The following is a 12,946-nucleotide window of genomic DNA, read 5'->3' on the forward strand; positions in this document are numbered from 1 at the left end:
TGATTCAATTTTTTGGCTAAAGTTTGGCTAAATATTTGAAAATAGCACTTTTTCATCAAAAATTGCGCGAAATAAGCTTCATTGGTCACTTTGTTTTTATTTGCCGGAAGTACACACCCAAAAACCACTAACACAATTTTTGTAAACTCCAAAAGGGCTAGCGTTAGTTCCACTTCTACTGAGAGTGCTCTGGAATTAAAGTTTTGCCATTTTGTGCCAATTTTTCTGGACGATTGTCAAAAACGCAGCATTTGTTTCTGATTTTTAACCAACAAAATATCTATATAAAATTTATTCGAATCAATTAAGTGTTCTTAATGGAAGAACAGCAATAGCAAGAATAGTTCTGGTCCAATCTTGAATTGTTACAATCCACAAATAATTCGGATTGCATTTGTTAAATCCTTTCAAAAAAAAGTTGGGTCAGTTCTATGTTAATTAAAGAACAGAACAATTGAAATCAAAGTTCACTAGTGATAGGTCCAATCGGCTTACTAAGAAGCTCCAAATTATTTTATCTGCTTCTTTGCTCAAAGGCTTGTGGTCGTTGTGACTTTTAAAACTATTTTTTTTATATAATCTCTGGCTTCTTGAACTTTGCCACTATTTTGCTTTTAATGTAGTCAGCTTGTAGCCTAGTGTCAGCAAAGAAAAAAGGCTTGTTCTTTTTCTACTGAATTAAACTTTAATATTTATTGGGTTTCTATGAGTTCAGATATGGTTTTTTGGCTTTGATACTACCAAATTTCAAATTTTTTTTAAATTTTATGCGTTTGTCCATTCTTCACTACCTTTTGTCGTTTTTTCACAATATCACATTATTAACAGCTCACAAAACACATTACTGGCGTTTAAAATAACTACAATTGAACATATCAAATTACTTAAATGTACAGATTATGGTTTTAACGTTTTGAACACCACTTTCTCGAAGAATATGTATGAATTTTTTTTACTTTTGTCTTTAACTGTCGTTTTCACTTTACCTTTTTGTCGTATGAAATTTCCTGGAGAATGGCAAGTCTCCTTAACAATTTATGGGGGGTTAGATGAGCTGATGGCATTCATGACTTTGAAAAGCCCTGTTTTAAAAAAACCATTTTTTAACTTCACATTTTTAATCTTTTTTGTTTGTATTTATTACCTTGTCTCGTTAATTACATGTCACGTATGACATTATTGGCGCTGGACGAGGTATACAAAATCTAAAGATTTTAAACAATATGTTATGACTTAACGGGTTTCGACACGGGTTTTTCCCCAAAAAACAGTAAACTATTTTTTGAATTTTGTCTATATTTGACGTTCTGTTTGTAAACGTAAGACACTTCTGAGTAATTACAGGTCTCAATTGCTTATTTTGGACTAACAAACAAACCTATTTCAATCTTGCAATTGGTAGCTATTGGTTTTCTTGACTTTGAAAATAGTTGTTTTCCAAAAATACAAAGTTATTTCTTATTTTTTACCACTTTTTCTATATTTTGTCAGTTTTACCTAGTTTCATTAATGAAAGGTCACATAAAACTTTTTTGGCATTCGCAAAAGGCGCAACTGGACAAATTTTGAGAGGCAAAATATGGCTTGACGTGTTTGACAGCGTTTTCTCGCAAGCTTCAATTGAATTTTTGTTTGTTGTCTTTATTTGTTCGTTTTGTAACCGCATAAAAAATTGAATAAAAACAGTTCTTAATGCCCTCCTTTATAGGTATTGGTGATAACATAACGTTTAGGTGTTTTTAATTAAAATATAATGGTTTTCATTACTTTGAAATTAATTGTTTTTAAAAAATTAAGCGAATTTGTAAACATTGCTGGTTTTGTTCGTTTTTGTCTAATTGTAACCGAGGCTTTTTATGGACTGGTCCCATAATTTTTCTACTAAAGTACAAGTTCAGTTTCAGTTTATCTGACGCTATTTTGACTTTGCAATTAGATATTTTTAAATGGACATAAAGCTTTGGATGTAATTAATGTTTGTTGTTGTTGTTTGATTTTGCTGTTCGTCTTGCCTCGCCTTCTCAATAATGGCAGATCTCATCAATCTAATTCGGATTTTTTTTTACTCCACTGAAGTATTCGCGTTGGAGGCGATATTTTTCTTCATACGCCAGTTTTTTGAAAAATACTTGAATTTTTTTCGATCTGTTCATTTGGTAGAAAATTATTCCAAAAACGTGGATGAGCGGGGTCGGAACTTTATTTGCGAACGCACATTACCGAGTCTCCTTGTTTTTTTTCAAACTTTGAATAAAACTTTTTGTTGGCAATCAAGAAATTAAACAAGATCTTATAAAAACTATTCCCAAATTTGTTTCTTTATTGAAATCCGTGTCTGCAGACCGTTTGATTTTGAGCGTCACACAACTCGTTCATGGGTCTTCATTTTATTTTGAAGGTGCAAACTTTCGGTCTGTGATCTCAGCCTGGGCTTGTATGACTATTTTTGTTTTTTTTTGAAAATTCACCTATATTATCCTATTATTATTATTATTATACACAGCGCACTAGAAATGTATTTGAGAACTCAAAATAAATTTAATGCGATAAAAGTTGCAGGAAACGTTGACGCAGAGGTAGGAAAGCGTGGAAGAAGAGAGTAGGTAGGAACGAGAGATCAGAAATTCGAGCTCAAAAAATTGGAAAAATTGATGAACGTGTATCGAATACTAGAGTAAGAGGAGTTACGAACTAGAAATCTATATTTAAGGATAGGATTTAGTGCTCATTTTTGCTAATGCAAATTCTTTCAGCTGTCGTGAGAAATGTCCTTCTGACAAAGGAGGGATCAACTGTCAACAGGAATGCAGTCATTACTGTAAAATGCCCCTTGATAGACACGATGCTGCATGTGATGGAGAGAGATGCATATGTCCATCAGGGTTCAAAGAAGTCAAGGTCGTCAAAGACAGCGGCGAAGAGGTACAAAATTGGACATTTATCATCAAATTGATAACCGATATCGAAAAATTGTCTTGGGAGATGGGCTCTTTCCTATTAAAACCCCACCCCTGTTTATTGGTAAGATAACTTACAGCCCCAATCATGGTAATATACCATAAAGGGGGCTATATTTTCACGGGGACTATAATTCCATGGGGGGCTATAATGGGAACGACCCGAGGGATTCAGGGATACATAGGGCACCTTATTTTTAGAGCTTTTTATGAACCCAAATAGCCCAGTATATGTTCTATCTGGCACAAAGAATATGTGCTATATTTTTCATAGTTCCCCCCTGTGCTCTCAACTCAATTGCTCTGTATTGGGGGTTGAGGTGTATTTTTCAACTTTCAACTTCAACTTTAAATTCTTCAAATTCCCTCTAGCGATATTCAATTAGCTTGAGATTGCTTTAGATTTTGTATAAACTATTATTTTAAAATCAGGACTTAAAAATTTTTGGTGAAAATATCCTTACAAGGAAATTTTATTGCGGATGCTGAGATAATCTCTTGAGAATCGACACATAAATCTTTGATTTAGCATCGCATTATTTTACTGAATTGTATAATTTATTCATGGTAAACCTTTTGCTTAGAATTCGGAAAGTACTGGTCCCGAACTAAAATTTGCAGTTCATTTTTCGCGGTCTTTGTTGATTTCTTAGTTCTAAGAATGACAAAAAGAGCAAAAGTAATGTTTCCAGGTATACGAGTGCAAAGAATGCGAGGACGGCTTGTACGGCAAAAACTGCGAACAGTCATGCAAGAGCCGCGGTCATAAATGCTTTAGTGCTTATGGCCTGCAACATCTAACGAAAGATATATGCGATAAAGAGGACGGGAGGTGTCTATGCAAGGCCGGGTTTGACCCAAATTTCAACTGTGAGAAGAATTGTAACGATTACCATTATTCCACAGCTGGTTCCGAGTCTTGCACCCATTGCAGCTGCGATCATCTGGCTTTGTGTGATAATACGAACGGACGCTGCCAGTAGGTGGCTCAAAATTTTTTCTGCAATTTTTTATTCCCTCCGTTTTATAAAGATCCTGTGGTAACCAGTGATAACATGATACCCTTTTAAAATGTGCTGAAATTCAGCGCTGAACTCATAAATGATATTGGAGCCGATTCATTAGTGTTGGGTTATGGGTTTTCGCAAGCCGAATAAAAAGCGTTTTTAACTAAGTAGAAAAATTAATTTCTCAAAATGAGAGAATAACAATAATGATATTTTACAGTATAATTTAGAGATTTACAGGAGAGATCTGATTATTAGATCAAGATGGTGATTTGATTTTGGGGATGAAAAAAGGCTCAAAAATCAGCTGTATATATACCCATTATCAGTGCGAGAAAGTCAAGATACAAAACTAATCCTAGCACCATGATTTACAGTGGGGGTCGCAAGGGTTACCCAATATGGTTTGCTTCTGCAAATTTCCCAGAAATCAGTCGCAGGGGGGAACATAGATGGTATGCATTTACACTTTTCTAAGAATTCGTTCACATTTACTGTGGTATCATAATCATTCAATACATGCTAGGAAGATTTTACATCAAATAATTTCACACCAATATTAGTTATCTAGATTCAACAATTTGAACCGAATATTGATTCTAAGCATCATTTCTTGACGATTCATTTATATAAATTCTCTGATCAAAATCAATTTGCTTTTGTCTTTCTAATCTGGTAAGTTAAACTTTCTTTCTAATTCTCACTAAGTTTAAGACTATAGTTTGATCGATATTCTAACAATTAGGGACCGTTGCTAAGCAGTAATTGGCACAAAGAACAGAAGAATAAATTTTCGGCGTATTTAAGTTATTAAACTATTTTGAGTTTTTCGGATTATATAAAATATTCGGATTATTTCTAATTGCAATCTTATTGCAATCTTGAAAGGGTTCTACATCTTTTTCACTCCATATAATTTCACCATATAATTCACACCCCTATCATTTCACCCTTCCATTATTACAACCCGCAAATTGACAATCGGTATTACAAGCATATTTTGTAATGCTTTAGCAGATAGTTTAATCCAGTGTTTGTTGAGATCGTTTCATATCAAGGCCCACGGCCGCTGATTCTAGGAGGATTTTGTTCAACAAGTTGTACCCTCCTGGTTTTGTTTACAATTTTCAGTCTTTGGAAAAGTTTCGATCTTTGATTTAGATGTTTGCAACAAATCGAACATAGTTATTTAGTAAAGAAAAAAAGGGCACTCCTGAGCTTGTTTGTTCCTTAGGGGAGCCACCTAAAACCTTATGTGTAAAGAAGAGAACTAGAAAAGTCAACAATTTCCTGACCAGGAGCTCACAAAAAAACTTGTTCTGAAAGATTGAAAGCAAAATGTAGTTGAAGCCTTTGTGTTAATCAAAATATTTCCAACTATTAACTTAATTTCCAGGAGAAAGTTTGTAAAACCGAAAATCGTTTTTCCATAACAAAAGCTCTAAATATTTATTAGCAATTATGAAAAAGATTACGCAACATTTACGTTACAAAAAAATATTTATTGGTTTCCGTGCATGCGCCGACCTGAAGAGTAGAAATAAATATTTGACTGTTGATCGGGACCTGAACTGCTTTTTCTGGAATTGATTTCAGTGAGTGCACATGAATATATACCCCCATTATCGTTTTTACACAATATTTATTGGGAGGGCTATATTTTCGTTGGGGGGGGGGGGCGAGAGAGGGAAATATTGACAAAGACCGTTCGGTCTGTTCACCAAATCTAAATGCAAAGCTGCTACTCTTTAGGTGTGGGAAATACCTAGCTGGTGACAGGTGTGAACAAGTAGTGGGCACGTGTCCACCCGGAAAGTCAGGTGCCAAATGTGACATAGATTGTCAGTGCAGTGCGGGTGAGAATTGCACCCGAATGGACGAAAAGGAATGCAGATGCACACCTGATGACGTCATTGATGAATATTGTGATCGAAGACGTGAGTTTAGTTTTGAACGTAGTTGAACAAGGGTTCACATGTATAATTTAACCCACGCTGATGAGTCCAAAAATTAGGACACGATTGCCAGATCATGTATTGGTTTGCACGGGAACCCCAGTGAACGACGAAAGAAGGTCTGATAAAGATGACTTCAGCGTGGATGGTAACATTAATTCAACTTTTATGCAAAAACCCGATTGTCGTGGTCGTTAGGTGGCCACTGTCGACTTTCTCGAGTATATATGCTTCAATTATATTTCCTATTTTCTCGACCCATGTTTTAAGATTAGAATTGTACTCTTGTGTGGAAACTAGTCACACTGCGCGAATTTAGTTCAAAATTGTTTCATATATGTACAACTGTTTGATATATGTGCAACTGTATTCCACAATGCGTGTTTTTGGGCTTGTGCGAAACCTATCATCAATACTTGGTAACTAAGTTCCACGCCATAAGTTGCTAGTTCCCACGCGTAGCCTTTTAAACTAAGATATTGTCAATTAGATCGAAATGAAAGAAAGCCTAATTGGTGATTAATTTCAAAATATCCCCTTCCCTTTCGGTACTAATTGTGGATTAAGAAGGCAATTAGCAGGTTTGCGATTACCCATTGCACGCTCCACAAGAATAATTAAGTCTCCAAATTTCGTCTTAAAAAATTGCTAATAAAATTTGGGCCATAGAGTTTTAGGCTAATTACATGCTCAAAATAGTAGAATTATGTTGCGTTTATCAATGAATACAAAATACAAAATTTAAGCCTTTTTATAAGTTGAAGGTAAATTATTTCCCTACGGTTTTGGGTAATTCTATTCCATCGAGGAAAGTGGTTATAATAATAAGAAAACGTGGAGGAAATATTATCACTCGTTTCCACAAAACGCGAAGTTTTTTTAAATTCATCTTTCTGAAGGCTGGACACGCAATGGTTTCTAAAACTAGTTAAGAAAATAAATATCGAAATTTGAATAGAAAATAGGCTGTTTTTACACTATTGTTGCCAGTACTCATGCTACATATCTGAGGGAAGGTAAGCAAAGAAACATAGGTCCCGTAATCGAAGAGTTTAATTATATTTGAGGTTTTATTTACCTAAGAACATCATGATTCCTAATAATCTATTTAAGAGAATTGAAAATCATAAATGGGATCATAAAATCTGTAGAGATGGCGTTAGTTCCAAAAAAATAAATCGTGAGTAGCAGAAATCCATCAATGATGATTTTTTTGAAAAATCATTATAATGATCAACATGGTTCCTCAAGCATTATAAATTTTAACATGAGTGTAATTCCCTGGGCCGTTTTAAGTCTGATACCAAAGTTGATCTCAAATATATATTATATATCCAATCAATGTCAAGTTGTCAGGATTAGCTAATAAGTCTCTCAATATATCAGATCACACTTTTCCTACTTTTAGCCAAAAACTTATCAATTTCACAAAACTTTTGGGTTCTCATTTGTTTTTTAAATTTTCTTTCTCAGATTTTGAGCTTTCGTATTTGTTTTGTGCGAGAAATTCCGCTTCTGAAACAGATTCATCTTAATTTGACGGTTCCAAATTCGGATTTTGAACTTGGGGTTAATTTTCTGTTTTAACATCTTCTAGTGGTTGTAACACTATTTTGAACTTCCTTCCTCGGGGAAGTCTGAATCTCTGATTGTCGAGATTGATCAGGAGAATACGTTTCGAATGGGTGCTGATTTGCGGCAGTTGTTACAAATTTAATCTAACATTTTGATCACACTTTGATACCGTTTCTTTCAGTTTCTAAGATAATCAACTCGCCAGTCGTTTTTCCCGGCGCATTACCTCATGATATGTGTGTTTCACAGTTCAGCGCAGTTCCGACATCAATGAATTCCTCACACGCAAAAGCATTTGCTTTACTTTTCAGCAACAACTCCCGTGTCTACTGTTCCTCCATCAACATCTGAGAGCAGCGAGACCCAAATTGTAAAGGTACGTAGAACCCTATGAATCATCAAACGTGAACGAGCTTTTTATTAATGACCCCCGCTTTTTAACTCAGTGGTGTATCCTGGTGGAGGTTTTTGAGTGAGTTTTTGTAAGAAATGCGGTGAAAGCGGTGAATTTTTGGTAAGAAACGCGGTGATAATTTTTTTTCTCAACATTTCACCGCATTTCTTACGAAAATTCACCGCCAAACGTTGACCCGGGATATCCATTTTTAGAACTGGTATTCTTTGCTGCAAAAATAACTGAGAAGAGGGATATCTTCGGGTAACGTATATTGGGCTGGGGTAATTTAACCCCTTTAAATTGCATCCAGGTGTCATCCACACACCTGGAGTACTTAGTGATGGCAGCAGTGTTGGCAACTGGGATGCTAATGGGGGTGTCTGTGATCGGGTGCTACAAGCTGTGCTGCAGAAGAGGTACTTATGTCAAGCCCCCCTCCAAAAGTGGAGACATCATTTACAGAGTGAAAGATGACATGGTCTTCATATGTGTCAAAAATGTAAGTACATGTATGGTCTCGTCAGAGTTGTCAAGAAGAGTATTAGCATGTGTGAATAATAATGATAACCTGAACAATTTTCAAAGTTGAAAGTTGAAAACGTGAATGACGAAACTTGTAGCTTCTCTCGAGAACTAAAGAATACACTACGCAAATGTTAGATGATTCATTGCAAGTCAAAATCTAACCTAACTTTTCTTTCTCACAATATTAATTGATTTAATCATAAATTCAATTTATTCCTTTGGCATTTGAGTCGCTTGGGGGATTTTCAGCAGCAATTCGTAAGACCCTCAAACGTATCGCTACTCTGGCCGATAACAGAAGTGTGCAGCCTGCCAGGTTATCTGTAGCTTTTAGTGGGTTTTTGCAATCCGCGGGTCCGCAATCATGTTGATTGCAAGAGACGAGAGATTATAGGCACACATGAAACGCAAGCTAACTTTTGAATATTTGTCTCACCCGTTTGAAAGGGAGGCTTCGTGGAATATTGTGTCACACAATCAGCGGTCACAATCAATACTGATGAGTTTGTGACGTCTCACCCAATGAGAGGTGGAGCTCAAAGTTTTATGTCTCCTCGTATGGATCGTAAATCAGTGGCATGAAAAATTTGGGTGCGAGAAAAGAAGAAATACCTCAAAAGATTTTTCCAAGAAGGTAGCGAAAGTGATTTGAACTGAACTGATATTAATAACCATGATTGGCCGTGAACTCCAATTATAAAGATGTTCTTAAGAAAAAGTGTACTAAATCACGATACCAACTGCACCAAAATGTAAGTTTCTGTCGTTTTTCATTTTCAGAGCAAATTTAAAGGCCAAGACCCCCAAGTTCTAATCCCAAGTATTCTGGATGGGTCCAATGTGTCCACTTCAAATGGTGCGTTCTCTTCGTGCTTCGACCTCAACCCCTATATGGACCCAGCCTCTACATCCGGGAGGTCCCGATCGTATTACAAAGACGCACCCGGCTTGGCTGTACAACTGGAGAAGAACGAACTTACGTAAGTTATTATGTTAACAAATGAGGCATGATAATTAACTCTATCTTCGTTACCCGAGTTGAGGTGTATGTGCAATTTTAGCTAACTCTGACGTAACAAATGCGTCGAATGCGCTGAAATACACTGAATGCGGCAAATTTTCAAATTCTGCGTGTTTTCCGAATTTTTAGATTAACTTCAGCTCTTTTCTCACATAAAAGGAGCACATTTTTACCTCTTACAAGGCTTACCAGAAGTGTAATAATCTTACCATATAACCGTCGCAAACTTGCCTCTTATCAGATAGCCGTTATTGTCAAAAACCATGCAAGATCATAGCAGATAACCGTCCCAGTTTGTCTAGGAATGCCTATTTTTTGTCAATCACAACCAACTGTAGTTTCTATGCTTACAAAAAGATCCATTACAATTTCTTTGCCGTTCTATAGTCCTATATTCTATATTCTGGGTTAATGGGTAAGGGGGGGGGGGGGGTGGCTGATTGTATCCATGTAGGTCCATCTTTTTCTCTGTTAGCGAAGAACATGTTTCAGACCCGAAAAGAAGATGACTGTGCAACTGCCACTAATGGGAAAAGATCACAAAATGATTCCGGTATGGTACCTTAATTGCTACTATTCCCATCCCTTTTTATATAATATCAATCATTTTGTTGATTTTTGATGCTCAATTTATTTATGTAAACTGTTGCGAATGGTATCGTAAGTACCATTGCGGGCGTCAAGTATTTTGACCGAATTTTTTTTGCTTTGTGTGCTTTTTGAACTTATTGGGGCCATATTTTTCTGACCAATCAATATGCGCTATAAACCGGCTATTTTGTTTATATCAAAAAAATTCCAATAATTATGACCAATTTGTTACTATAATTAATAGTTTTATTTAAAATTTTGAGAGCAAAAATTGATGAAAAGCAGTCCGCTATGAATCTTGCTATTTTTTTTTAAACAGAACTTCTGTTGACATTTTTGTAGCATTTTTTAACCTCTAGGGACAAAGAGGAGTACATTTCTTGATTTTGCAGGCTTGCAACTGCTAATTTCAGTCAATTTTTCACGAATACAAATAGAATCAGAGAACGTATAACCTGAACTAACAAATGAAATTAAGTTGTTGATTTTGTTTCCAGGTCAGCTGAAAAGTTGTTTTCCTAATTATTTTGTACTTTTATGTTCTCTGTTACCTGAATAGAGCTGAGAAGCTGTTCTTTGAAAAGCGTTACGATCCGCATTACCTGACCAACGCCAAAAAAAGCTATTTCAAAAACTTTCGCTTTTTGTGGAGACCAGTGACAACAATTGGTCGCTGTTTTCTATTTTTTGCAACCATTCTCCTCGATGGATCAATTGAAAACATTGAAATCAATTACTTATATCTTTTGAAAAGTTATGAAAGGTTTACATTTTGGTAATTAGTATTCATTGATAAACGTAACCAATTCTTCTGTTTTAAGCATGTGATTAGCTAAGCATTTTTTTGCCCGAATTTTGTATTTATTTGGGATCATCTTAAAAGACTAAAAGACTTTATTGTTATTACGAACATCGCTATGGGTAATTGCAAAACTGCTAATTGTCTTCTCAGTCCAAAGTAAATATCGAGGAGATTTCTGCTATTAATTGCCGTTTCGGCTTTCTTTCATTTCGGTCTTATTCACAATACCTTGGTTATTAGATACTTCAGCGATTGAAAAAGGTGACGCGTGGAAACTAGTGATTTATGGCGTGGAAATTAATTGCAAAATTCTGTAAATAGTTTTCACACTAGCCATAAAAACACGCATCGTGGAACATATTTGCACATTTATCCGTTTTTGAAGCAAATTTGAATGGTAATCGCTTAGTGTAATATGTTTTTCTACACAAGCTTACGACACTTATCTCATAATATGGGTCATAAACTGAGCAACAAAATCGAGTACATATGTTCAAGAAAGCCGCCACTGGCCAAGCAATGTGTTTACTATTTGGCTTGACAGTTTCGTAATATTGAAAGACATTTCTTCGGAAAAGTTGATTTCAAAAAACCACGTTTATACAATTTTAGTTTCCAATATTAATTATTAGAGTTGATAAAGTTAACCATAATTTTGACAGAAATTTTGATCCTGACACTTTTTTATGGTCTTTGATCTCATGGCACCTGAAATTCTCAAACCCTTGAAGGATTCCCAATATTTTTGCTCTTTTCTAAGTTTTCGATTACACCTTTGAACTAAGTTTATAGGGAAACATTTTTCTTCAGACAATCTATCTTTTTTCCTAGATCCATCCAACTACCATTATATTAAATTCACAAAAAAAACTATGCTTTTCCGCGTGATAAGTATTTGTGTCCGAAGTGTCCAAAAGTGTTGAGATGATTAACTAACTAGATTGACAAGATAAATTTGAACTAACAACATCTCTTTATCTTAAAACTGCGCTTTTAGGTCTCTACACAAAATGATAATGCCTTGATACAAAATTTTTTAGTTCAATTTGAGTTCGCCATAGGTGATTATCTTTTTAGAAAGTAGAAACAATCCGAAATGATTACACAGACGTCAATAGTTACGGACCCACAAGAACAAGTACAACTGGTGGGTCATCATCGGGGTACCGGAGACCACCCCTGCCTTCCACTCCGACTGGACCCGACCCTCGAAACCAGATACCAGGACCCCGGCCTCTGAGTTCAGGATCCTCGTCAAGTTACGGAACTCCTAGGAAGATTTCATTGAGTCCGCCGTCAGCACCTGACGACACTTACTCGGAACCACCCCCACGAAACAATTACGGGGCAGCAAACAACGACCTATACGGTTACAATGGCAATGGTAACTTTCCCGCCTTATATGGAACATCTCCGAATCCCAATGGTGCGGCTCATATACAATCAGATTTCAGCAAACCGATTGACTTCGCTGAGAATTACGAGCCGGCTGGACCAAGTGTCTATGATGCAGATCAACCCCAAGACTACTATGGAACCGGTCAGAATCAACGCGCGAATGACTTTTACAACGTTTCTGATGATTCGGCTGGATTGATTCAACTGAAATCTAGAAAATCTTAGCTGATGCTTTACAACTTAATTCGATCATCGATTTTTTCACATCATGTTAGTTTATATTGTTTTTATTATTGTGTATTACTTAATTTCAATGGAGACGTGGATATGAGACATTTAAATTTTTTAAATATTTTTTCTAAATTTATACTGACTGGTCGGCATGAATGAAAAAAAAATGTTTTCAGGTTGGCTTCACCGTAGAGTAATAGCTCATCATTTTTCATAAAAATTAGCTCTACGTAAAAGTTAGAAATATCTAGAAAATATATACTACTTCGTAATAAAAATATTCCCTTCTGGGCGTTCAATTTATTTGTCCATTAAGCTGATAGGGCCAAAATAGAATAGAGCCAGAGGTTGGAATCAAGTGGCTACAGTTTACCACTAAACTTCAATTGACCTCAGTTTCTTTTTCTCACTGTGAATTTTGATAATTCTCAACGAAGACCTATAAAACGTCATTTTTAAAAATGCCATCAAAGACTTCCCAGGTTTG

At 35.7% G+C, this 12,946-nt stretch overlaps 1 protein-coding gene across 1 annotated transcript; it reads left to right on the forward strand.

Moving 5' to 3' along the window:
- The first annotated feature begins 2,759 nt into the window (after positions 1-2,759).
- Positions 2,760-12,582, forward strand: LOC142354813 (uncharacterized). The gene is made up of 8 exons (XM_075407181.1): positions 2,760-2,922; positions 3,650-3,936; positions 5,717-5,901; positions 7,806-7,870; positions 8,202-8,390; positions 9,197-9,396; positions 9,930-9,990; positions 11,908-12,582. Exons 1-8 carry the CDS (start codon positions 2,824-2,826, stop codon positions 12,451-12,453), a joined length of 1,632 nt encoding a protein of 543 aa, XP_075263296.1. The 5' UTR covers positions 2,760-2,823; the 3' UTR covers positions 12,454-12,582.
- The last annotated feature ends 364 nt before the right edge of the window (positions 12,583-12,946 follow it).

Source organism: Convolutriloba macropyga, unplaced genomic scaffold (genome assembly GCF_964194025.1).
Source record: "Convolutriloba macropyga unplaced genomic scaffold, txConMacr16.3 SCAFFOLD_2408, whole genome shotgun sequence".
NCBI lineage: Eukaryota > Metazoa > Xenacoelomorpha > Acoela > Convolutidae > Convolutriloba > Convolutriloba macropyga.

What these genes read in the sequence shown, in the direction of transcription:
- LOC142354813 (XM_075407181.1), top strand. Translation starts at nt 2,824, where the DNA reads ATGCCCCTTGATAGACACGATGCTGCATGTGATGGAGAGAGATGCATA. An exon ending in GCGAGACCCAAATTGTAAAG is followed by an intron (nt 7,871 to 8,201) that starts GTACGTAGAACC and finishes AATTGCATCCAG; the next exon opens with GTGTCATCCACACACCTGGA. An exon ending in AAGATCACAAAATGATTCCG is followed by an intron (nt 9,991 to 11,907) that starts GTATGGTACCTT and finishes TTATCTTTTTAG; the next exon opens with AAAGTAGAAACAATCCGAAA.